This window comes from Thalassophryne amazonica, chromosome 12 (assembly GCF_902500255.1).
Source record: "Thalassophryne amazonica chromosome 12, fThaAma1.1, whole genome shotgun sequence".
Lineage (NCBI taxonomy): Eukaryota > Metazoa > Chordata > Actinopteri > Batrachoidiformes > Batrachoididae > Thalassophryne > Thalassophryne amazonica.
In genome coordinates this window covers 97,691,834-97,718,617 of record NC_047114.1, presented here as the reverse complement: position 1 = coordinate 97,718,617, position 26,784 = coordinate 97,691,834, and the positions used below count along the sequence as shown (strand labels likewise).

The 26,784-nt window shown below is 40.7% G+C and overlaps 1 protein-coding gene across 1 annotated transcript in view; it reads left to right on the top strand.

Annotated features, from left to right (window-relative positions):
- Positions 1-20,530, top strand: part of LOC117521319 — a 53,794-nt gene extending 33,264 nt beyond the window's left edge. The window contains exons 4-7 of the mRNA XM_034182633.1: positions 3,669-3,731; positions 3,915-3,977; positions 5,904-5,951; positions 19,806-20,530. Coding sequence (XP_034038524.1) covers positions 3,669-3,731; positions 3,915-3,977; positions 5,904-5,951; positions 19,806-20,530 — 899 coding nt within the window. The remainder of the gene's footprint in view (positions 1-3,668; positions 3,732-3,914; positions 3,978-5,903; positions 5,952-19,805) is intronic.
- The last annotated feature ends 6,254 nt before the right edge of the window (positions 20,531-26,784 follow it).

Sequence of the window (26,784 nt, the reverse complement as noted above, 5' to 3'; positions counted from 1 at the left end):
CGTCTCTAGAGCCATCTCCCATCAGTGGATGCAGAGAACGTCCAGGTTTGATGCATGGTCTGTGAAAGAGGAGGGGGTGAGGTCTCATGCTCGTCAGCACACTTCCTGAGGTACGTTTGGTTTGTGACTAACATTTATACAGTCAGTAAATGTGGTGTCCCTCACACCTTATTATATTGAGCTGTATGTTAGTCGTTTAAATCAGCTTCCACTGCAGTGGAGTTTTGTGAACAGGGTGTTCTATGCCTGCAGGGTGGGAAGCTGATTTGCAATTAAGCCAGGAAGTGTTTGCTGTTTGTACACCTTTGAGTGGTCTCTCTGTGTGTTGAGTGTGGACTCACATAATGATTTCTTCTTTCACATACTAGGTTTGTCGCGGCCACCTGGGGGGTGTCGGCGGGGTCCTTGGGTCCGAACAGTTTTCTGGCTCCGGACCGTTAGCGCTGCTGGGAGCGCACCGCAATCCACCACGCCAGACCGCGCACTCTTTTGTTGTTTTCGTATCACTTCACTGTTATGTTTATTAAACTCTGTTATCCTTTGTACCGTGCTCTGCTTATTTTATACTGGGTCCTTCAAACGCTGGTCGGTTCTCCGGGCTGCGTCCGACACATAACACACTCATTTCCATGAATTAAACAAACTCAAAAATGAATTGTTGTGATATCAACTCAGTTCCTTTAAGTGAATTTAAGGTTTTCAAATTCAAAATTCAGATGTATTAATTTATATAGCGCCAATTCACGATGAAATCGTCTCAAGGCGCTTCACACAACATAAAAAAAAAACAATTAAAAATTTAAAACACAATAAAAAGATGACCATAAAAGAAAGACAACCATAAAAGAATGCAAGAATAAAAACACATAACACTAATGATAAAACAGGAAAAACAAACGAGTCTTTAAACGTGACTTAAAAGTCTCCACAGTATCCGACTGCCAAATGTGTACTGGGAGATCGTTCCACAGAGCTGGGGCACAGTAGGAGAAAGCTTTGGGGCATTTAAGTGTTGGTGATGTATTTCCAGTGCATTCCATTCACTCATTTTAATTGAGTTTATGTAACAGAGGCCAACAGGTGTCGCTGTGCAGATGTAGTTAGTAAACCTCACTCCAAACAGCTCAAAGGTTTTTTCTGGTCACAAGGTCAGAGCCCTGGGTTTTAGCCTTCTGGTTAAAGAGTCCAACTTCCATGCCAGAGATTGTGAGTTCGCGTCCCGAGGGGAGCAACTGGGTGGAGTCATAACAACACAATGCAGAGTCAACACGTAAACCAAACAACGCATCTAAAAAATCTAATCCAAAATGTAATGCAATTTTTTTAGGCAGAAATTTGTCACTTTTTTTATTGAAAAACAGAAACTAGATTTACATAAGTTTAATTAATTATAAATTAAGTTACTAAAACGTTATCAATTAATTTTTTGAAAATTATTTAAGTTGGCAATCTCAAATACGAGGTCTGTGAGAAAAGTATCGGACCTTTTTATTTTTTTCAAAAATCATATGGATTTGAATCACGTGATTGCATCAGCCAAGCTTGAACCTTCGTGCGCATGCGTGAGTTTTTTCACGCCTGTCGGTTGCGTCATTCGTCTGTGAGCAGGCTTTGTGTGAGCACTGGTCCACCCCTCTCGATGTTTTTTCATTGTCAGAAGAATGTCTGAAGGACTGCCGTTTTGTTGCATTAAAATTTTTTTCAGAAACTCTGCCAGACAACCAGCTGGAAACCATTTCGAAGATTCGGCTGGCTTTCGGTGAAAATTTTATGGGCTTCAGAGAGATTAAGGATTGTTACTGCCGCTTTAAGGACGGCCCACAGCGCCGGAGGGTGCGCCGGGCTCTGAGCCGCGATCGACAGGCTGAAACGAGCTGATCACTTCCAAATTAAGGCTCTGTTGTGCAGGACGTCGTGTAACTAGCAGAGAAGTTTCATAAAAGGTCGGGATCAGCACTTTATCGGCACATTCCACTGTTAAAGGAGATTTTGTAATGAAAGACATGCGGACAGATTCGCGCGTCAGGACGCAGCCACTCATGGTGCGGTGGGACAAAAAACACCTCCGTGTTGGAAACCATTCGTAAGATTCAGGCGGCTTTCGATCGCTTTTCAGTCAAGTGAGTATCAGAGAAATTGTTTAACAGCTGGGCATGTTCCAACTTGTCCTGTAAGGCTTCCAATCATGCATGCGCACGAAGGTTCAAGCTTGGCTGATGCAATCACACGTGATTCAAATCCAAATGGTTTGTGAAAAAAATAAAAAGGTCCGATACTTTTCTCACAGACCTCGTAGTTTAAGGCAATCGATTTCCTCAAATGGTTTGAGTTCAACTAACTCATTGAGTTTTATAGTGTACTACATTCTTGTAATTTTTTTTTTCTTTTTTTAAATTTGCATTCTGGACATACCATTTTCATTCTGTTAAATTTAATGTATTTTTCTCTTCTTCCCCAGACCTTTCAAGTCTGTGTCTGGTTTACTCAGGTTTATATTTGCACTGAAAGGCTGCACCTTACCTTTCGTTGTACTTGTTACGATGACATCTGTATCTGCCTAATGGAAGTGATGCTTTGTCGTCATTATTTAATTGTGTTTATGATGTAAAGCAGCGTCTGTCTCAAAATGTCCTTTACCTGAACGATGGTAAAACAGAGACCATTGTGTTTGGACACTCTGGCATTCTGATCGTTGTCTCCTCAAACTTTGGTGTTCTGGTTAATTACTGAAAACCAGCAGTCAAGAATTTGGGAGTAATATTTCACAGCTGTTGCAGGTTTGATCAACAGATAAACTCAGTTGGGTTTTTTTTTCTTCATCTTCTAAATAAAGTCCTTCCTCAGTAGATGTGATCTTGAGATGGTGATTCATGGTTTCATCAGCTTCAGACTTGATTACTGTAATGCACTTTATGCTGGTGTTAATCAGTCGTCTCTTTCACGTCTCCAACTTGTGCAAAATGCTGCTGCTTGTCTTTTAACGAACACTTCCAGAAGTGAGCATATTATGCCTGTACTTTACTCACTCCGCTGGCTTCCAGTTTGTTTTAGAATGAAAGATTTTAATGTTTGTTTTTGAAGTCATTAATGGTCTTGCACTTTCTACTGGTCTGAAATTTTAACTCTCTGCACTTACAGTAGGACATTATGGGCATCTGGACAACTTTACTTTGATAAAATTACAAACTCTGGAGTGATCGTGTTTTTGCAGTAACTGAACCCAAGATTTGGAACACGTTACCTCCTGATTTACACAATATATCAAAGCTCAAGACATATTTATTTAAACGGGCTTTTAACACCTGGTGGCGCTGTGACACATGTTGCTCTTATGCACTTTTTAAGTTCTTCTGTTTGTTTGCTTTTATCATCGTGAAAATTATTCCTTGATTTTACTCACTTTGGACACCTTTTGGCAGCTGATGATTGATTTTTGTGTATGGGTCGCTTTGACTGATTATTGAACAGAAGTGGACAAGACATAGGTACATTTTTCATGTGTACAAAAAATACAATTTAAAAAAATGATTCCAAAGGAATTCTTAGATGGGAGAAATGTCCTTTTGGAATCTGCCTTTGTTGGGAGTGGGGAGCAGATTTTAATATAACACTGTTTGCTATATTTTGATATCAGTCATTATTTATAAAACATTTACTTTGTTTTATAGGTGTGAATCAGTTTGACACTTTATTTAATACAAGTGGACAAGACACAGGTGGACAAGACACAGGTAAATCTTCATGTGTACAAAAATTACAGAAGAAAAAAATAATTCCCAAGGAATTCTTAGATGGGAGAAATGTCCATTTGGAATCTGCCTTTGTTGAGAGCGGGGAGCAGATTTTAATATAAAACTGTTTGCTATATTTTTGATATCAGTCATTATTTATAAAACATTTACTTTGTTTTATAGGTGTGAATCTGTTTGGCATTTTATTTAATGCAGGTGGACAAGACACAGGTGGACAAAACACAGGTAAATTTTCATGTGTACAGAAATTACAAAAGAAAAAAGTGATTCCTAAGGAATTCTTAGATGGGAGAAATGTCGGTAACACTTTATATTAACTGCATGGTATAAAGCATTAGTAAAGCATTTATAAAGTGTAAGTAAATGCTTAAGTAACTATGTGTAAAACATTTACAAAGCATTCTTTTTTATTAGCTACTCATTGGTAAGAACATAAATAAATGGGTTAATAATTATAACAAAATATGTAATGTCTTTATAAAACATTTATAAATTACTTTTTAATTCTCTATAAACCATTCAAGAAAAGTTGATCATTAAAAGTTCATCATTTAGACACGTAAAAGCAGACACTATTCATTAGTGAAAAAAAAAAACTTTACAAATTATATTTTTGTTGTCTTTACATTTTTTTTCCCTCACAAATTAATATTCTTTTTTATTAGCTACTCATTGGTCCGAGGAGAAATATTAAAATGAAAAACTGGTTTGAACCGTTTTTTGGACTGTATGTACTAATGTTGCTTAATCACTGGCATTCTCACACACACTTCCAGCAGACACTTCGCCGAAAACGATGGTTAATCGGCTACGCGTGTGTTAGCAAAAGCTAGGCTAAAGCTGCATTGGCTAACCGTTGTCATACCAAATCTAACTGCTTAACATATTCTAAGGTTGAAAATCATCAAGGGGACACTTTGTTTCCATCTGAGTGGCTACCCGCTTGATCAATGTGAATTAAAACCTTTTTAAATGAGTTTTTTTAATACCGATTAGCCGCTGTCGCTTAGCGGCTAATGGCGACCCATTCTGAACCCACATTTAGCTCTCAGTTAGCAGCTAATGGCGGCGCAATTACTCAAATCGACACCATCTCCTAACTGAACATCTTTAACCCGCACTCCTCGTCTAATACCAGCGTACCAATCCTCAAAACAAAATATGCATTAAGTACTTATGAATGGATATATTAAAGTGAACATAAATAGCATCTCCAAATGAGTTATAATGCAAATTTAACCATCATTTTAGTTAAGTTCACACCAAATACTTTACTAACAGTTTGTAAAGGCTTTATAATAGTATTTTTAAGTTTACTAACGTCTTGATAAGCATTTATAAATGGACATATAAAAGTGAGATTGTGATTAAAATATATATTAAGCATATACAAAAGAGTTATAAAACAAATTTAATCACCACACAGGTATTACAGATGCTTAACTAATGCTCAGTTAAGGCTTATTCGTACATTGAAAGAAGAATTCATACATAGGTAAAGTCTTTAAAACTGCATACTTATAGTGATGGGGAAAGAGAGTTGAGCTTTGTACAGTATTAACAAATGATACATAAAGTATTGAGGAATAAGGATAAGTAGTTAATGCAGTCTTTACAAATGTTCTGATACATTGAGCATCAACTAATGGTTTATTAATGCTTAGTAAAGGCTAAATAATTTGTGAGGAAAAAATGTAAAGACAAATATATAAGTATTTTTATCACTAATGAATAGTGTCTGAGTTTACGTTTGTAAATGATGAACTATTAATGATCAACTTTTGTTCAATGGTTTATAGAGAATTAAAAAATCATTTATAAATGTTTTATAAAGACATTGCATATTTTGTTATTAATTATAATTATTAGAACATAAATAGATGGCTTAATATATTAAGCCATCTATGTTCTTACCAATGAGAAAGAAAGAAAGAATGCTTTGTAAATGTTTTACAAGTAGTTACTTAAGCATTTACTTACACTTTATAAATGCTTTACTAATGCTTTATAGCGCGCAGTTAATATAAAGTGTTATTGAAATGTCTATTTGGAATCTGCCTTTGTCAGGAGAGGGGGCAGATTTCAATATAAAACTGTTTGCTATATTTTGATATCAGTCATTATTTATAAAATATTGACTTTGTTTTATAGGTGTGAATCTATCTGACATTTTATTTAATACAAGAGGACAACACACAGGTAATTTTTCACTGTATAAAAAATGACAGAAAATGATCTTATGTATTTACTTCCTGATATGTTATTCATTATTATGTCATCAACATTTTAATCAATTAGATTCCATATAAATAAGGTTTGATGGGACCAATGAGCCTACATAAGAATGGACTTATTGTGGAATTAGTCTAATGATCCTGAAATTAGTCTGAAACTAGAGCACCGCGGTCCTAAACAAACAAACAGGCATAAAATTGGAACCTCCATCCAATTTTGAGGGTGTAGGTACATCCAGAACAGAAAAATGAGTGTGACTGAGGCACTCTTAATTGCAGTATAATGCAAAAATGTACACCCAATTGACTTTTCAATATTAAATTCAAATGTCCATAAAATCCACAATCCGGATCAGATACACATCAAACTTTGTCAGGTGATAGTGAGCGCTAGTCTGCACCTCACTTTCAAATATGAGAGTGATTGGGGCTCGTTTATGATATAATGTAAAACATACATTAAGGGGTTTTCATTGTTAAATTTAAATGGCCACAAAATCTGTAATCTGTATCAGATCCGGATCAAACTTTGTCAGGGGATAAAGCATGCCATCCTACATAATGTTCTCCAATATGAAAGAAATTCAATCTTTGTTTTTACAGAGTTATGAATTTAAAAAAAAAATCACTCAATGTTAAAAATAGGGATTTTTTTTTTTCCAATTTTCCCAGATTTTTCCTGACTTTGACCTTTGGCCTATGGCCATGAAAATTGAATCAATTCTTGTCTATCAGGATATGACTCCTCTGTAAAATAAATAAATAAATACATTTCAGAACGATATGTGAAATATTGTGGGCTCCAGGCTGTTCACAAACAAACATGCAAAAACGTAACTTTGTTGGCGTTAGGTTATGTGGTTATAGTAGAGAAGCTTGAATCTTCGGCTGGACTGGGTTGCTTGACGTGAGGACATTTCGCTTCACAAGAGTCAAGACAGAAGTCAGACTACCAGAGCAAGAATTTTAGCTGAGGAAGCTTCTGTGATTTGAAGCGAAACGTCCTCACGTCAAGCAACCCAGTCCAGTCGAAGATTCAAGCTTCTCTACTATGGAAACCACCTGGACAACTGAGAGCCTACACAGAAACGTTATGTGGTTATGTTATGCCACCTAGTGGATAAAGATTTGCCTGTTATTGCAATGCATTCTGGAGAAAAACTTGACGTGCCCTGCTATATGTGATCGCGTCACTCTACAGTTTTATTTATCTGGTGTCCATTTAAGGTGATTTACTGATGTTTAATCATTAGGGCCCGAGTAGGCAACGTCCTACGAGGACCCTATTGTAATTGCGCTGTTTATTATTATTATTATTATTATTATTATTAGTTAGTTATTATTATTATTATTATTATTATCACTATACTCACTATACTCACGAGTAACGGCGTCCGTGTGGCGGCGTGCCAAATATTGCCCATTCGCCATGAAATTACGTTCTTCCTTTTGACGGCTTTAGTTTTGTCACATCATCATGAAAATTGATACACAGGTCGAACACGACAACCTCTTACAATTCATAGGGGCGTCACCCATGGGCGGGGCAAAGTGCCTCAATAGCACCCCCTTGAAACTTTCAAAAACCCCTCCCCATAGGGGTTTTTTTGGAGTAGGGAGATGAAAATTGGTACACATGTGTGACTTGCATAGACGTACAAAAAAGTCTCTTGCACGATGGGTCTACTCCAAACAGGAAGTCGGCCATTTTTAATTTTCTTCTCATTTTGGCGTGATTTCCACATGTTGTATTTGAACGAACTCCTCCTAGGGATTTTGTCCAATGCACTTCAAATTTCTTCCACATCACCCACAGACGATACTTACCAAAAGTTATCGAAAGCTTTTCTTTATGTTGAAGGGTGTGGCCGCTATGGCGCCGCCATTTTGACCCTTCGCCATGGAACATTATACTTAAACAGGTACTGATGTCACATACTTAACACCATCAACTTCCTTCCACTTCTAAAACATGCTGAACAACTTGGTGAACATAAGCGATGATCGCCATGAACATACGAGTAACGGCTTCTGTGTGGTGGCGTACCGAATATCGCCCTTTCGCCATGAAATTACGTTCTTCCTTTTGACGGCTTTAATTTTGTCATATCATCATGAAAATTGATACACAGGTCAAGCATGACAACCTCTTACAATTCATAGGGGCGTTGCCCGTGGGCGGGGCAAAATGCCTCAATAGCGCCCCCTTGAAACTTTCAAAAACCCCTCCCCATAGGGGTTTTTTTGTACTAGGGAGATGAAAATTGGTACACATGTGACTTGCATAGACGTACAAAAAGTCTCTTGCACCATTTGTCTACTCCAAACAGGAAGTCGGCCATTTATAATTTTCTTCTCATTTTGCCATCATTTCCTCACGTTGTATTTGCGTGAACTCTTCCTAGGGCTTTTGTCCAATGCACTTCAAATTTCTTTGACAACATCCAAAGTTGATACTGACCAAAAGTTATCGAAAGCTTTTCTCTATGTTGAAGGGTGTGGCCGCTATGGTGCCACCATTTTGACCCTTCGCCATGGAATATTATACTTAAACAGGTCCTGATGTCACATACTTAACACCATCAACTTCCTTCCACTTCTAAAACATGCTGAACAACTTGGTGAACATAAGCGATGAACTTACGAGTAACGGCTTCTGTCTGGTGGCGTACCGAATATCGCCCTTTCGCCATGAAATTACGTTCTTCCTTTTGAGGCCCCTACATGCACATGCCCACATGTGGTCACAATGGCACCCACTGGCCTAGGTAGGCGGTCGCGCGGAACGAGGGCCCGTATATGACTGCTTGCAGTCCTAGTTATTAGGGCCCGAGTAGGCAACGTCCTACGAGGACCCCATTGTAATTGCGCTGTTTATTACCAGGCCCAGGGAGGGGCAGTCCCCTGCTGGGACTGGTTGGGGCTGAGGGAGAGAACCAGGAAAAAGACATGCTGTGGAGGGGAGCAGAGATCGATCACTAATGATTAAATGCAGAGTGGTGCATACAGAGCAAAAAGAGAAAGAAACACTCAGTGCATCATGGGAACCCCCCAGCAGTCTACGTCTATAGCAGCATAACTAAGGGATGGTTCAGGGTCACCTGATCCAGCCCTAACTATAAGCTTTAGCAAAAAGGAAACTTTTAAGCCTAATCTTAAAAGTAGAGAGGGTGTCTGTCTCCCTGATCTGAATTGGGAGCTGGTTCCACAGGAGAGGAGCCTGAAAGCTGAAGGCTCTGCCTCCCATTCTACTCTTACAAACCCTAGGAACTACAAGTAAGCCTGCAGTCTGAGAGCGAAGCGCTCTATTGGGGTGATATGGTACTACGAGGTCCCTAAGATAAGATGGGACCTGATTATTCAAAACCTTATAAGTAAGAAGAAGAATTTTAAATTCTATTCTAGAATTAACAGGAAGCCAATGAAGAGAGGCCAATATGGGTGAGATATGCTCTCTCCTTCTAGTCCCCGTCAGTACTCTAGCTGCAGCATTTTGAATTAACTGAAGGCTTTTTAGGGAACTTTTAGGACAACCTGATAATAATGAATTACAATAGTCCAGCCTAGAGGAAATAAATGCATGAATTAGTTTTTCAGCATCACTCTGAGACAAGACCTTTCTGATTTTAGACATATTGCGTAAATGCAAAAAAGCAGTCCTACATATTTGTTTAATATGCGCTTTGAATGACATATCCTGATCAAAAATGACTCCAAGATTTCTCACAGTATTACTAGAGGTCAGGGTAATGCCATCCAGAGTAAGGATCTGGTTAGACACCATGTTTCTAAGATTTGTGGGGCCAGGTACAATAACTTCAGTTTTATCTGAGTTTAAAAGCAGGAAATTAGAGGTCATCCATGTCTTTATGTCTGTAAGACAATCCTGCAGTTTAGCTAATTGGTGTGTGTCCTCTGGCTTCATGGATAGATAAAGCTGGGTATCATCTGCGTAACAATGAAAATTTAAGCAATACCGTCTAATAATACTGCCTAAGGGAAGCATGTATAAAGTGAATAAAATTGGTCCTAGCACAGAACCTTGTGGAACTCCATAATTAACTTTAGTCTGTGAAGAAGATTCCCCATTTACATGAACAAATTGTAATCTATTAGACAAATATGATTCAAACCACCGCAGCGCAGTGCCTTTAATACCTATGGCATGCTCTAATCTCTGTAATAAAATTTTATGGTCAACAGTATCAAAAGCAGCACTGAGGTCTAACAGAACAAGCACAGAGATGAGTCCACTGTCCGAGGCCATAAGAAGATCATTTGTAACCTTCACTAATGCTGTTTCTGTACTATGATGAATTCTAAAACCTGACTGAAACTCTTCAAATAGACCATTCCTCTGCAGATGATCAGTTAGCTGTTTTACAACTACCCTTTCAAGAATTTTTGAGAGAAAAGGAAGGTTGGAGATTGGCCTATAATTAGCTAAGATAGCTGGGTCAAGTGATGGCTTTTTAAGTAATGGTTTAATTACTGCCACCTTAAAAGCCTGTGGTACATAGCCAACTAACAAAGATAGATTGATCATATTTAAGATCGAAGCATTAAATAATGGTAGGGCTTCCTTGAGCAGCCTGTAGGAATGGGGTCTAATAAACATGTTGATGGTTTGGATGAAGTAACTAATGAAAATAACTCAGACAGAACAATCGGAGAGAAAGAGTCTAACCAAATACCGGCATCACTGAAAGCAGCCAAAGATAACGATACGTCTTTGGGATGGTTATGAGTAATTTTTTCTCTAATAGTTAAAATTTTGTTAGCAAAGAAAGTCATGAACTCATTACTAGTTAAAGTTAATGGAATACTCAGCTCAATAGAGCTCTGACTCTTTGTCAGCCTGGCTACAGTGCTGAAAAGAAACCTGGGGTTGTTCTTATTTTCTTCAATTAGTGATGAGTAGAAAGATGTCCTAGCTTTACGGAGGGCTTTTTTTATAGAGCAACAGACTCTTTTTCCAGGCTAAGTGAAGATCTTCTAAATTAGTGAGACGCCATTTCCTCTCCAACTTACGGGTTATCTGCTTTAAGCTACGAGTTTGTGAGTTATACCACGGAGTCAGGCACTTCTGATTTAAAGCTCTCTTTTTTAGAGGAGCTACAGCATCCAAAGTTGTCTTCATGAGGATGTAAAACTATTGACGAGATACTCTATCTCACTTACAGAGTTTAGGTAGCTACTCTGCACTGTGTTGGTATATGGCATTAGAGAACATAAAGAAGGAATCATATCCTTAAACCTAGTTACAGCGCTTTCTGAAAGACTTCTAGTGTAATGAAACTTATTCCCCACTGCTGGGTAGTCCATCAGAGTAAATGTAAATGTTATTAAGAAATGATCAGACAGAAGGGGGTTTTCAGGGAATACTGTTAAGTCTTCTATTTCCATACCATAAGTCAGAACAAGATCTAAGATATGATTAAAGTGGTGGGTGGACTCATTTACTTTTTGAGCAAAGCCAATAGAGTCTAATAATAGATTAAATGCAGTGTTGAGGCTGTCATTCTCAGCATCTGTGTGGATGTTAAAATCGCCCACTATAATTATCTTATCTGAGCTAAGCACTAAGTCAGACAAAATGTCTGAAAATTCACAGAGAAACTCACAGTAACGACCAGGTGGACGATAGATAATAACAAATAAAACTGGTTTTTGGGACTTCCAATTTGGATGGACAAGACTAAGAGTCAAGCTTTCAAATGAATTAAAGCTCTGTCTGGGTTTTTGATTAATTAATAAGCTGGAATGGAAGATTGCTGCTAATCCTCCGCCACGGGCCCGTGCTACGAGCATTCTGACAGTTAGTGTGACTCGGGGGTGTTGACTCATTTAAACTAACATATTCATCCTGCTGTAACCAGGTTTCTGTAAGGCAGAATAAATCAATATGTTGATCAATTATTATATCATTTACCAACAGGGACTTAGAAGAGAGAGACCTAATGTTTAATAGACCACATTTAACTGTTTTAGTCTGTGGTGCAGTTGAAGGTGCTATATTATTTTTTCTTTTTGAATTTTTATGCTTAAATAGATTTTTGCTGGTTATTGGTAGTCTGGGAGCAGGCACCGTCTCTACGGGGATGGGGTAATGAGGGGATGGCAGGGGGAGAGAAGCTGCAGAGAGGTGTGTAAGACTACAACTCTGCTTCCTGGTCCCAACCCTGGATAGTCACGGTTTGGAGGATTTAAGAAAATTGGCCAGATTTCTAGAAATGAGAGCTGCTCCATCCAAAGTGGGATGGATGCCGTCTCTCCTAACAAGACCAGGCGAAAGGGGGCGCTATTGAGGCATTTTGCCCCGCCCATGGGCGACGCCCCTATGAATTGTAAGAGGTTGTCGTGCTTGTGGTTGTGTATCAATTTTCATGATGATGTGACAAAATTAAAGCCGTCAAAAGGAAGAACGTAATTTCATGGCGAATGGGCAATATTTGGCACGCTGCCACACGGACGCCGTTACTCGTGAGTATAGTGAGTATAGTGAGAATAATAATAATAATAAATAACTAATAATAATAATAAACAGCGCAATTACAATAGGGTCCTCGTAGGACGTTGCCTACTCGGGCCCTAATGATTAATCTTTTGATAACGTTTGATCACCATTGTGTTGTGACGATTTTGACCAAATTTGAAGACAATCGGATGAAATGAATCGAATTTCGGATCCGGCCGGACAACTTTGGAAAGTTTGGTGAGTTTTTGAGCATGGGAAGAGGCCGAAATTTCGATTTCAAAAGTGAGAATAATAATAATAAACAGCGCAATTACAATAGGGTCCTCGTAGGACGTTGTCTACTCGGGCCCTAATAAATAATCATAATAATAAACAGCGCATTTACAATAGGGTCCTCTTAGGATGTTGCCAATCGGGCCCTAACTAGGACTGCAAGCAGTCATATACGGGCCCTCGTTCCGCGCAACCACCTACCCAGAACCTCTTAAAGTGAAAATAGGATATTTCCCACCACCACCGGGGGGCGCCACGGTGCAGATGGGAACTTAAGATATGTAGACGTTCAGGATGGAGCCCTAATCATGTTCAGCAAGTTTGAAGGATCTACGATGAAGTATGTGGGCGTGACAGCCGTTCGAAGTGAAATGGCATGCTCCGAAAAGCTCGCCAAAGTTTGACGACCCCTAGCAGCGACGCCTTTTGACTTAATTAGAATCTTTTGATAACTTTTGATCACCATTGTGTTGTGATGATTTTGACCAAATTTGAAGACGATCGGATGAAATCCCTAGGACCAGTTCGTTCAAAAGTAAGTAGTGGAAATGGCCAAAAATGGCAAAAATTTGCTCAAAATCAAAACTTAAAATCAAAATGGCTGACTTCCTGTCGATATTTCACCATGACAGTAAGAGAATTTTTCGTGCGTCCTGGCATGGTAAATATGTGTACTGAATTTCGTGAGGCTACGACGAAAAAAGCCCAATGCGGAGGGGTTTTTGAAAATTTCTAGGGGGCGCTATTTCGCAGTTTTTCTGCGACCATGTGCGATGCCCCCAAAATATCGAATTTTGGATCCGGCCGGACGACTTTGGAAAGTTTGGTGAGTTTTTGAGCATGGGAAGAGGCCGGAATTTCGATTTCAAAAGTGGCAATAATAATAATAATAATAATAATAATAAACAGCGCAATTACAATAGGGTCGTCGTAGGACGTTGCCTACTCGGGCCCTAATAACTAGGACTGCAAGCAGTCATATACGGGCCCTCGTTCCGCGCGACCGCCTACCTAGGCCAGTGGGTGCCATTGTGACCACATGTGGGCATGTGCATACAGGGGCAACCACTCATCACACAGTTAAAATTTTAAACAAATCACACAATGCATCAAGGAGTTATGACATGTTGATTGTTCATCCACTAGGGGGCACTCAGTGTACAAACAGAGGGGCTGGGTGTGTTCAGGGGCCAACCGTCATCATAAATGTGAAGTTTCAAGTCAATCACGCAAAGCATGAAGGAGTTATCATGACTTGATGTTCCATGGCAAAGGGTCAAAATGGCGGCACCATAGTGGCCACACCCTTCAACATAGAGAAAAGCTTTCGATAACTTTTGGTCAGTATCATCTCTGGATGCTCTCAAAGAAATTTGAAGTGCATTGGACAAAATCCCTAGGAGGAGTTCGTTCAAATACAACATGTGGAAATCATTTCAAAATGAGAAGAAAATTCAAAATGGCCGACTTCCTGTTTGGAGTAGACTCATGGTGCAAGAGACTTTTTTGTACGTCTATGCAAGTCACACATGTGTACCAATTTTCATCTCCCTACTCCAAAAAAAACCCCTATGGGGAGGGTTTTTTGAAATTTTCAAGGGGGCGCTATTGAGGCACTTTGTCCCGCCCATGGGTGAGGCCCCTATGAATTGTAGGAGGTTGTCATGCTTGACCTGTGTGTCAATTTTCATGATGATATAACAAAATTAAAGCCATCAAAAGGAAGAACGTAATTTCATGGCGAAGGGGCGATATTCAGTACGCCACCACACAGAAGCCGTTACTCGTAAGTTCACGGCGATCATCGCCTATGTTCACCAACTTGTTCTGCATGTTTTAGAAGTGGAAGGAAGTTGATGGTGTTAAGTATGTGACATCAGTACCTGTTTAAGTATAATGTTCCATGGCGAAGGGTCAAAATGGCGGCGCCATAGCGGCCACACCCTTCAACATAAAGAAAAGCTTTCGATAACTTTTGGTAAGTATCGTCTGTGGGTGATGTGGAAGAAATTTGAAGTGCATTGGACAAAATCCCTAGGAGGAGTTCGTTCAAATACAACATGTGGAAATCACGCCAAAATGAGAAGAAAATTAAAGCCGTCAAAAGGAAGAACGTAATTTCATGGCGAATGGGCAATATTCGGCACGCCGCCACACGGACGCCGTTACTCGTAACTTCACGGCGTTCATCGCCTACGTTCACCAATTTGTTCTGCATGTTTTAGAAGTGGAATGAAGTTGATTGGGTTAAGCATGTGACATCAGGACCTCTTAAAGTAAAAATAGGACATTTCCCGCCACCACCGGGGGGCGCTATGGCAAAGGTGGGAACCTAAGATATGTAGACGTTCAGGACGGAGCCCTCATCATGTTCAGCAAGTTTGAAGGATCTACGATGAAGTATGTGGGCGTGACAGCCGTTCGAAGTGAAATGGCGTGCTCCGAAAAGCTCGCCAAAGTTTGACGACCCCTAGCAGCCACGCCTTTTGACTTAATTAGAATCTTTTGATAACGTTTGATCACCATTGTGTTGTGACGATTTTGACCAAATTTGAAGACAATCGGATGAAATCCCTAGGACGAGTTCGTTCAAATGTAAGTAGTGGAAATGGCCAAAAATGGCAAAAATTTGCTCAAAATCGAAACTTAAAATCAAAATGGCCGACTTCCTGACGATATTTCACCATAACAGTAAGAGACGTTTTCATGCGTCCTGGCATGGTAAATATGTGTACCGAATTTCGTGAGGCTACGATGAAAAAAGCCCAATGAGGAGGGGTTTTTGAAATTTCTAGGGGGCGCTATTTCACAATTTTTCTGCGACCATGTGCGACGCCCACAAAATATCGAATTTCGGATCCGGCCGGACCACTTTGGAAAGTTTGGTGAGTTTTTGAGCATGGGAAGAGGCCGAAATTTCGATTTCAAAAGTGAGAATAATAATAATAAACAGCGCAATTACAATAGGGTCCTCGTAGGACGTTGCCTACTCGGGCCCTAATAAATAATCATAATAATAAACAGCGCATTTACAATAGGGTCCTCTTAGGGCGTTGCCAATCGGGCCCTAACTAGGACTGCAAGCAGTCATATACGGGCCCTCGTTCCGCGCAACCACCTACCCAGGACCTCTTAAAGTAAAAATAGGACATTTCCCGCCACCACCGGGGGGCGCTATGGGGCAAGTGGGAACTTAAGATATGTAGACGTTCAGGGCGGAGCCCTCATCATGTCCAGCAAGTTTGAAGGATCTACGATGAAGTATGTGGGCGTGACAGCCGTTTGAAGTGAAATGGCATGCTCCGAAAAGCTCGCCAAAGTTTGATGACCCCTAGCAGCCACGCCTTTTGACTTAATTAGAATCTTTTGATAACTTTTGATCACCATTGTGTTGTGATGATTTTGACCAAATTTGAAGAGGATCGGATGAAATCCCTAGGATGTGTTCATTCAAATGTAAGTAGTGGAAATGGCCAAAAATGGCAAAAATTTGCTCAAAATCGAAACTTAAAATCAAAATGGCTGACTTCCTGTCGATATTTCACCATGACAGTAAGAGACTTTTTCGTGCATCCTGGCATGGTAAATATGTGTACCGAATTTCGTGAGGCTACGACGAAAAAAGCCCAATGCGGAGGGGTTTTTGAACATTTCTAGGGGGCGCTATTTCATGATTTTCTGCCACCATGTGCGACGCCCCCAAAATATCGCATTTCGGATCCGGCCGGACGACTTTGGAAAGTTTGGTGAGTTTTTGAGCATGGGAAGAGGCCGAAATTTCGATTTCAAAAGTGATGTCACATACGTAACCCAATCAACTTCATTCCACTTCTAAAACATGCAGAACAACTTGGTGAACATAGGCGATGATCGCCGTGAACCTTCGAGTAACGGCTTCTGTGTGGTGGCGTACTGAATATCGCCCCTTCACCATGAAATTACGTTCTTCCTTTTGACGGCTTTAAATTTGTCATATCATCATGAAAATTGATACACAGGTCAAGCATGACAACCTCCTACAATTCATAGGGGCCTCGCCCATGGGCGGGGCAAAGTGCCTCAATAGCGCCCCCTTGAAAATTTCAAAAACCCCTCCCCATAGGGGTTTTTTTGGAGTAGGGAGATGAAAATTGGTACACATGTGTGACTTGCATAGACGTACAAAAAAGTCTCTTGCACCATGAGTCTACTCCAAACAGGAAGTCGGCCATTTTGAATTTTCTTCTCATTTTGAAATGATTTCCACATGTTGTATTTTAACGAACTCCTCCTAGGGATTTTGTCCAATACACTTCATATTTCTTTGACAACATCCAAAGATGATACTGACCAAAAGTTATCAAAAGCTTTTCTCTATGTTGAAGGGTGTGGCCGGTATGGTGCCGCCATTTTGACCCTTTGCCATGGAACATCAAGTCATGATAACTCCTTCATGCTTTGCCTGATTGACTTGAAACTTCACATGTATGATGACGGTTGACCCCTGAACACACCCAGCCCCTCTGTTTGTACACTGAGCGCCCCCTACTGGATGAACAATCAACATGTCATAACTCCTTGATGCATTGTGTGATTTGTTTAAAATTTAACTGTGATGAGTGGTTGCCCCTGCATGCACATGCCCACATGTGGTCACAAGGGCACCCACTGGCCTAGGTAGGCGGTTGCGTGGAACGAGGGCCCGGATATGACTGCTTGCAGTCCTAGTTCTTTCTTGTTTTTGTTGTACAGATGTAGCTCTTTTCTTAGATAGAATTTCATGCAGGTGTTTCCTGGTTAACACTGACAGCAGTACATCTGAAGCTGTGTTGGATTTTGTGTGTCGACTAGTTGCCCGGATGAGAAGCGAATTTTTACCCACTAGGCAGGAGCACATGTGACCTGCTGCTGGGTCCAATGTGTCAACCAGTAGTTGCACCAAAATTGCTGCTATTGTAAAAAAAAAAATAAATAAATAAATAAATAGCTGACATATTTAATTGGGATACACAGGACTAATTTATTGAGAGTCAAGCATGAAAAAGAATGGATCCGCCAGGTCACAGCTCTTCAACGTGTGAGAATACATATTTCCATTTTGGACATTTCTTAGACACTCATCTAAAAAATATTTCCATATACTATTACACAACTATTGTGACCCACAGTGTTTGGTAAGAACATTTCTATCACCAAAGCAGCTTGTCCACATAAATAAAGATTTTTTTTTTTTTCTGAAGATTTGAAGAAATTCAAAAAACATATTGCATATTTTCAATGTAAGAGCCTAATTATTTCCCTATAATGTTCTAAGCAAATATAAAAATCTGAGGTTGTTCTGAACATTTTGAAAAGTAACACAGGGGAATTGATGAATTTATGGTAAAACCAAGAAATTATCCTTAGTCCAGTCCGGAACAAAGTTGTTGGTGCTTTTGGATGTAATGGTCTTGTGGGATATGTTTATTACACTCAGAGTGTAACCATGGAGTTGATGACATATTTCTTTCTTCCTCATTTGGATGAGTTCAAATTTTTATCTTTTCAGTTTACAATTGATAGTTTTATAGGGAGCTGTACAAGACATTGAACAGTAACAAAGGAGAAAAGGACTTGTACTGATTGGCCAGACAAAAAAGCCAAGCTGAAATTGATGTGCAGCAGGTTAGAGTGGTAAAAGATGCAGATGGTAATGTGCTAACAAGCGAGGAGAGTGTTTTGAGAAGTGAGGAGCTGATGAATTAAGTAAATGACAGAGAAAAAAATCTGTCTGATGTGGAGAGAGTAAATCAGGAAGTACAGGAGATTAGTAAGGATGAAGTGAGGGCAGCTATGAAGAGGATGAAGAGTGGAAAGGTAGTTGGTCCAGATGACGTTCCAGTGGAGGCATGGAACTGTCTAGGAGACATAACAGTGGAGTTTCTAACCAGATTCTTTAATAAAATCTTGGAAAGTGAGTGGATACCTGAAGAGTGGAGACGAGGTATGCTAGTTCCTGTTTTTAAGAACAATGGTGATGTGCAGAGCTGCAGTAACTACAGAGGCATAAAGTTGATCAGCCACAGCATGAAATTATGGGAAAGAGTAGTAAAAGCTAGGCTTAGACAACAGGCGAAGATCTGTGAGCAGCGATATGGTTTCATGCAGAGAATGAGCACTACAGATGCAATGTTTGTTCTGAGAATACTGATGGAGAAGTATAGAGAAGGTCAGAAGTTGTTACATTGTGTGTTTGTGGATTTAGAGAAAGCTTATGACAGGGTGCCAAGAAAAGAGTTGTGGTACTGTATGAGGAAGACTGGAGTGGCAGAGAAGTATGTGAGTGTAGTCCAGGACATGTACAAGGATAGTGTGACAGCGGTGAGATGCGCAGTAGGAATGACAGACTCATTCAAGGTGGAGGTGGGACTACACCAAGGATCAGCTCTGAGTCCTTTCTTGTTCACAATGGTGATGGACAGTTGCATGGATGAGATTAGACAGGAGTTTCCATGGACTATGGTGTTTGCAGATGACATTGTGATCTGTAGTGAGAGTAGAGAGCTAGTTGAGTCTAGTCTGGAGAGATGGAAATTTGCTCTGGAGAGAAAGGGAATGAAAGTCAGTAGGAGAGCAAGACTGAGTCATGCAGATGTCCCCACTTCCATGTGCACAGCTTCAGTAAACCAGCATCCACACAAATGCGTCGCCACACTCCAAAATTCGACACTCTGAAAAAGTTAAGAGTTTCTGTAAATCCAAGCCATCACTTTTGAAAGAAAGCTCAGATGCTTCGTTTTCGGATGGAGCAGGTTTGTTTCCCCTCTATCAGTCATCGGGATGTTTCTGCTCATTCTAAAATGTGCATCACGCCGATGCCGAGAATTGCTGAGTGAGATGTTTTCCGGAAATGCACTCAGAGTGAGAGGAATACAATACATCAGTGATCACTAATTATTAGCACGTGTGCAGAGAAACTCACAATCATGAGTACTTTATGTTGTCTTGCTAACTGCGACATTAAAAAATGTGTGACATGCCTGTTAAGTTTACATAAGTTTAAGTTTATAGTTCATATTTTATTTGTGATGTACTTTTTATTTTCTACAGGTGTTGGCGTCACTGTTGAAGAAATTAACAACATGCTGAACGCCATTCAATCAACACCATTCCTTGGTATTTATGGTGATAGTATGCAGGGTGAATGTCCCAGTGGCCAACAAAGCAAAAGAACTCGGATTCAGGCAATGGGCTTCGACTTGGATTTGTGGTCAGCTGTAATGTGCACCTTTGCTGTGATGACAACAGGTCCAGATCATTATGCCCGACTGTATAATCCAGGTAAAACCGTTCCTGGAGTCAGCATTCAGACGTTCTATCTGCCACTCTATGCTCACAACACAGCTAGTTTTATGACCGTTCCTCGTACACTAAATCCAACTTTCTTTGTAACTGCCACTCTGACCGGTTGTGACATATTTGTAGCCACTAGTGGGCAAAATCTTAACTGCCCCCTGGTGGTCATCCACACCAATGCCTGTGGAACTATGACAACTGATACCAACCATCAAGAAGCCATTGCAGTCCTGTCTATTGATATCTGTCACCAGCAACCGTACCAGATCCAGTACCGTGTGGCCAGCAGTGAGCACCGCAGCATCATTGAACATGGAGGGTACCACTACACAACTGAGTACTATGAAACATCTCAGTCAGGCATCTTCTTTGGGTACACTCTGGGAAGTAGGTATACGAGTATAACAACTGTACCACCCTGGATGTTCTGTCGGAAAAATGGACTCACCACTGCCATAGCATGCCACAACATTGCCTGAGCAACCTTAGTTATGGGCTCATCAGACTCACATCATTGATAATTGTGTGCTGATGTCTGTTCCTGATGTCATAACGTGTGCTGTTGTCTTGTATGAGATGCTGTGTTCAGAGTCAAGACAATGTTGACAAATGTAACAAAATCAATAAAGTGTATTGAGCAACCAGGGACCCAGAGTACAGCAATTTCCATCAAGTAAGAATGAGTGAGTGAGTGAGTGAGTGAGTGAGTGAGTGAGTGAGTGAGTGAGTGAGTGAGTGAGTGAGTGAGTGAGTGAGTGAGTGAGTGAGTGAGTGAGTGAGTGAGTGAGTGAGTGAGTGGAAAAGGTCCACTCCTTCAAACACTTCCCCTTCCTTCCTTCACTCAAACACTTCCCCTTCCTTTTGCACAGTCAGGTGTTGTGTGTCCCACTTCTTTTGGAGATGGAGGGCTAGAGGTCATGTCTCCTTTGAAACAGATCTTCAGTGTTTTTGAGTAGGGTGTGTCTGCAGAGCCAGATGGTGTTTTTACATGTAGACTTTGTGGTGTCCAAAGGAGACCAGCAGGGTGAGCTACCTCCCTAATGTATAAAAGAGGCTGGCTGACTGCAGCAAGGTGCAGTCATTGGTGAGATGAGTGGAGAAGAGAGCAGGAGAAACCTTATGGTTGTACTGGAGTGCGAAGCTGTAATAAAGTTTGGTGTGTTCTTCATTCCGTAGTCTTTTTCTGAGCAACCCAGACACAATTTAAACCCAAGGTTACGTAGTATTACTTTGAAAGAATACATGTGGATTACATGTATGTATGTACATACATTTGGATTACTTGTAATGTGATTACTTTTGGATTACATTTCAAAGTAATCCTACCCAACCTTGTTTAAACCTTTTCTGGACACAACAGAAAAGAATTGGCGACAAGGAAAAGGGTAAAGTTGGGGAAAAGGCATGCAAATAGAAGCAAAGGCACATGCAGTGGCCGCACAGAAAATGGTGCAAAGTTTATTCGGTGGAGGAAATGAGCTCTGTTTCGAAGCAGATGACAAAAGCTTTGAAGAATATCAAATCAAATCAATTTCATTTATATAGCGCCAAATCACAACAAACAGTTGCCCCAAGGCGCTTTATATTGTAAGGCAAGGCCATACAATAATTACAGAAAAACCCCAACTGTCAAAACGACCCCCTGTGAGCAAGTACTTGGCGACAGTGGGAAGGAAAAACTCCCTTTTAACAGGAAGAAACCTCCAGCAGAACCAGGCTCAGGGAGGGGCAGTCTTCTGCTGGGACTGGTTGGGGCTGAGGGAGAGAACCAGGAAAAAGACATGCTGTGGAGGGGAGCAGAGATCGATCACTAATTAAATGCAGAGTGGTGCATACAGAGCAAAAAGAGAAAGAAACACTCAGTGCATCATGGGAACCCCCCTGCAGTCTAAGGCTATAGCAGCATAACTAAGGGATGGTTCAGGGTCACCTGATCCAGCCCTAACTATAAGCTTTAGCAAAAAGGAAAGTTTTAAGCCTAATCTTAAAAGTAGATGTCTCCCTGATCTGAATTGGGAGCTGGTTCCACAGGAGAGGAGCCTGAAAGCTGAAGGCTCTGCCTCCCATTCTACTCTTACAAACCCTAGGAACTACAAGTAAGCCTGCAGTCTGAGAGCGAAGCGCTCTATTGGGGTGATATGGTACTACGAGGTCCCTAAGATAAGATGGGACCTGATTATTCAAAACCTTATAAGTAAGAAGAAGAATTTTAAATTCTATTCTAGAATTAACAGGAAGCCAATGAAGAGAGGCCAATATGGGTGAGATATGCTCTCTCCTTCTAGTCCCCGTCAGTACTCTAGCTGCAGCATTTTGAATTAACTAAAGGCTTTTCAGGGAACTTTTAGGACAACCTGATAATAATGAATTACAATAGTCCAGCCTACAGGAAATAAATGCATGAATTAGTTTTTCAGCATCACTCTGAGACAAGACCTTTCTAATTTTAGAGATATTGCGCAAATGCAAAAAAGCAGTCCTACATATACAATATGTCCACAGACTGGAGCAGTTCTTCCTGGCGAACTGCTTGAAAATGGAAGATAAGCAGTCAAAGGCATTATTTTTGATGGTCAGTTGGAAAGTGTCAATTTGGGACTTTTCTGAGTGAGGCAGACAGACAGATTCGTTTGTGGTGTGAAAAATGAAAAATTCTGTGAACGCCTGCTAGCCACTGCTCAGATGAAAGAATCATCGCTCACCGAGGCTCACGAGATAAGCCTGGTTTTTGAGATGACTGAACAGAACGCAGTAAATTGGTTCGACAGAACCGGCAGAGCTAAAGTTGTTTTAAAAGGAGAAAAACAAAGCCAGCCATGTTTCAGGTGTCAGAGAAGGATGGGGAGTTGATGGTCTGGTGGTTAAAGCGTTGGGCTTGAGACCAGAGGATCCTCAGTTCAATTCCCAGCCTGACTGGAAAATCACAAAGAGCCCTTGGGCAAGGTCCTTAATCCCCTAGTTGTTCCCGGTGTGTAGTGGGTGCCTTGTATGGCAGCAGCCTGACATCTTATTTGTAAAGCACTTTGAGCATCTGATGGAAAAGCACTATATAAATATAAATGCAATTTAGAGAAGTGGACACATACCAGAGGACTGTCGTTTTAAAACGGTAGAGTGGCGAGGATGTTTGAAGTTTGGACATATTGAACGTGTTTGAAAAGACAACCTAAAATGGCTCGAGCTTCAGCGAAGAAGAGGGATGGAGCCAGACAGCTGAACGCCAATCATCTATTGCAGACAGCGCGAGGTGAAGGAAGCGTGGAGCAGATGACAGGACCTGCCCAGACCGCAGCTCACCAGAGGAGGAGTTCGTGTGGGACACCCCACGAAAGGAGGGGTCACTGCACCCTGACTCTTCTGATGACAACGCTGTGATGAAAACACTACACGCAGGAGAGGAGACACCCAGCGAGAGGCAGAGAGGAGAGCGACACAATGTGCTGACATCATCAACTCTACGTCTGCACCAGAGGGGGCGCCAGGCCAACAGCTGCAGACATCAAGAGCACCAAAGGGCAAGGTTAAGGTTAAAGTGAAATCAGAACCACAGAGTAAAACAGAACAGTAAAAAGAACAGTGATTTGAATTTATTTGAAGCAAAAACAAATGGTGATGACAAACCATTTTGTGTACCTTGAGGAAAATGGTCAAAAGCTGAAAATGGAGTTGGACACCGGGGCATCGGTGTCAATAATTTCTGAAAAACGCAGACGCAGATTTTCAATGTGTAAACTGGTACCAACCAGCTGTGAGCGAAAAACATACAATAACCAACGGCTGGAAGTGAAAGGTCTTTTCCAAGTGTCAGTAAAGTGTCATGGTAACACTCATTCACTGATATGAGCAAAGCCTCGTGCAGTGGTGCGAAGCTCGCTCATGGTACAGGGTGTCCTAAACAGGAAGTGTCAAATTTCAAATCCACAGTAAAACAGGAAATGTTCAAATGTCGAACACTTACTGAATTGACAGACAAGATCCCATGGAATCTTGGGGGAATTCAGTGACAAGCTCACACTCAACAGGAAGTGCCAAATTTTCAGTCACAGTGAAACAGGAAATGTCAAATGTTGACCACTTCCTGGCATGGGTGGCTCTAGAGCGGAGGGCGGGGTTTCACTGGACTCCCCTGAAATCTGATTGGACACAGATTGGCATGTCATGGCACCACACGTCTGGTTGAAAGAGCTGCATTTTGAAATCAGTGAGTCACACTGACTGCTAGGTTCCTCCTGTCCAGTAGTTTGTGCTGTGTACCACAAAAAGTTCTAAACCACCTTAGTAGAAGAAGAAAAATATTTGCTTCAGATTTAAAATCAACACATCATTTGAACTATGGACTTCTAATCACACCAAACTTATATTGGTGAGTAAACGACCATATTTTATGCCAGAAATGAGGTCCAGGTTGTTAAAAGCAGCATTTCTCCTTTAATTCGTGTTAACTTATGTACACATGTTTAAGCTAACAGACAGCAGCTGGTTCATGTTCTGTTGGCTTATTAGTGCAGCAGATTTCAATTCAATTTCAATTTATTTTCATTTATATAGCGCCAAATCACAACAGAGTTGCCTCAAAGCGCTTCACACAGGTAAGGTCTAACCAACCCTCAGAGCAACAGTGGTAAGGAAAAACTCCCTCTGAGGAAGAAACCTCAAGCAGACCAGACTCAAAGGGGTGACCCTCTGCTTGGGCCATGCTACAAACAAAAATTACAGAACAATTCACAGACGAATATACAAGAATTGCTGTTGGTGCACAGGACAGGAGGATTGCCAACACGAATACAACTCCCATCTCTGGATGAAGCTGCACCTTAAACAGAGAGAAAAAAACAGAATCAGGCATCAGAAAGACAAAAAATACTGTATAATTTGGCAGCATTAAACAACAAGAAAAACAGAAATACTAAGGTAATCGCCGGCCACTAGCCCTAAACTTCACTAAAAGACCCAGAATTTAGGTAAAGTTGAGGCTGCAGCCCACTACAATTACTAATAAATGAATTAAAAGAGTAAAAAGTGCAAAACAAAACTGTACCAGTATGCTAGCCATATGAAAGGGAAAATAAGTGCGTCTTAAGTCTGGACTTGAAAATCTCCACAGAATCTGACTGTTTTGTTGACGCAGGGAGATCTTTCCACAGAACAGGGGCATGATAAGAGAAAGCTCTGTGACCCGCAGACATCTTATTCACCCTAGGGACACAAAGTACCCTGAGAACGTAAAGCCCGGGCTGGTACGTAAGGTTTAATTAGGTCAGCTAGGTAGGGAGGTGCCAGTCCATGAATAATTTTATAGGTTAGTAGCAGAACCTTAAAATCTAATCTTAGGTTAGGTTAGGTTAAACTTTATTGTCCCCACAGGAAAATTTGTCTTGGGCTCACAGTGTTGTTTGACACATACACAACATTCAATCAATCAATCAATTTTATTTATATAGCGCCAAATCACAACAAACAGTTGCCCCAAGGTGCTTTATATTGTAAGGAAAGGCCATACAATAATTACGTAAAACCCCAACGGTCAAAACGACCCCCTGTGAGCAAGCACTTGGCTACAGTGGGAAGGAAAAACTCCCTTTTAACAGGAAGAAACCTCCAGCAGAACCAGGCTCAGGGAGGGGCAGTCTTCTGCTGGGACTGGTTGGGGCTGAGGGAGAGAACCAGGAAAAAGACATGCTGTGGAGGGGAGCAGAGATCGATCACTAATGATTAAATGCAGAGTGGTGCATACAGAGCAAAAAGAGAAAGAAACACTCAGTGCATCATGGGAACCCCCCAGCAGTCTAAGTCTATAGCAGCATAACTAAGGGATGGTTCAGGGTCACCTGATCCAGCCCTAACTATAAGCTTTAGCAAAAAGGAAAGTTTTAAGCCTAATCTTAAAAGTAGAGAGGGTGTCTGTCTCCCTGATACGAATTGGGAGCTGGTTCCACAGGAGAGGAGCCTGAAAGCTGAAGGCTCTGCCTCCCATTCTACTCTTACAAACCCTAGGAACTACAAGTAAGCCTGCAGTCTGAGAGCGAAGCGCTCTATTGGGGTGATATGGTACTACGAGGTCCCAAAGATAAGATGGGACCTGATTATTCAAAACCTTATAAGTAAGAAGAAGAATTTTAAATTCTATTCTAGAATTAACAGGAAGCCAATGAAGAGAGGCCAATATGGGTGAGATATGCTCTCTCCTTCTAGTCCCTGTCAGTACTCTAGCTGCAGCATTTTGAATTAACTGAAGGCTTTTCAGGGAACTTTTAGGACAACCTGATAATAATGAATTACAATAGTCCAGCCTAGTGGAAATAAATGCATGAATTAGTTTTTCAGCATCACTCTGAGACAAGACCTTTCTAATTTTAGAGATATTGCATAAATGCAAAAAAGCAGTCCTACATATTTGTTTAATATGCGCTTTGAATGACATATCCTGATCAAAAATGACTCCAAGATTTCTCACAGTATTACTAGAGGTCAGGGTAATGCCATCCAGAGTAAGGATCTGGTTAGACACCATGTTTCTAAGATTTGTGGGGCCAAGTACAATAACTTCAGTTTTATCTGAGTTTAAAAGCAGGAAATTAGAGGTCATCCATGTCTTTATGTCTGTAAGACAATCCTGCAGTTTAGCTAATTGGTGTGTGTCCTCTGGCTTCATGGATAGATAAAGCTGGGTATCATCTGCGTAACAATGAAAATTTAAGCAATACCGTCTAATAATACTGCCTAAGGGAAGCAT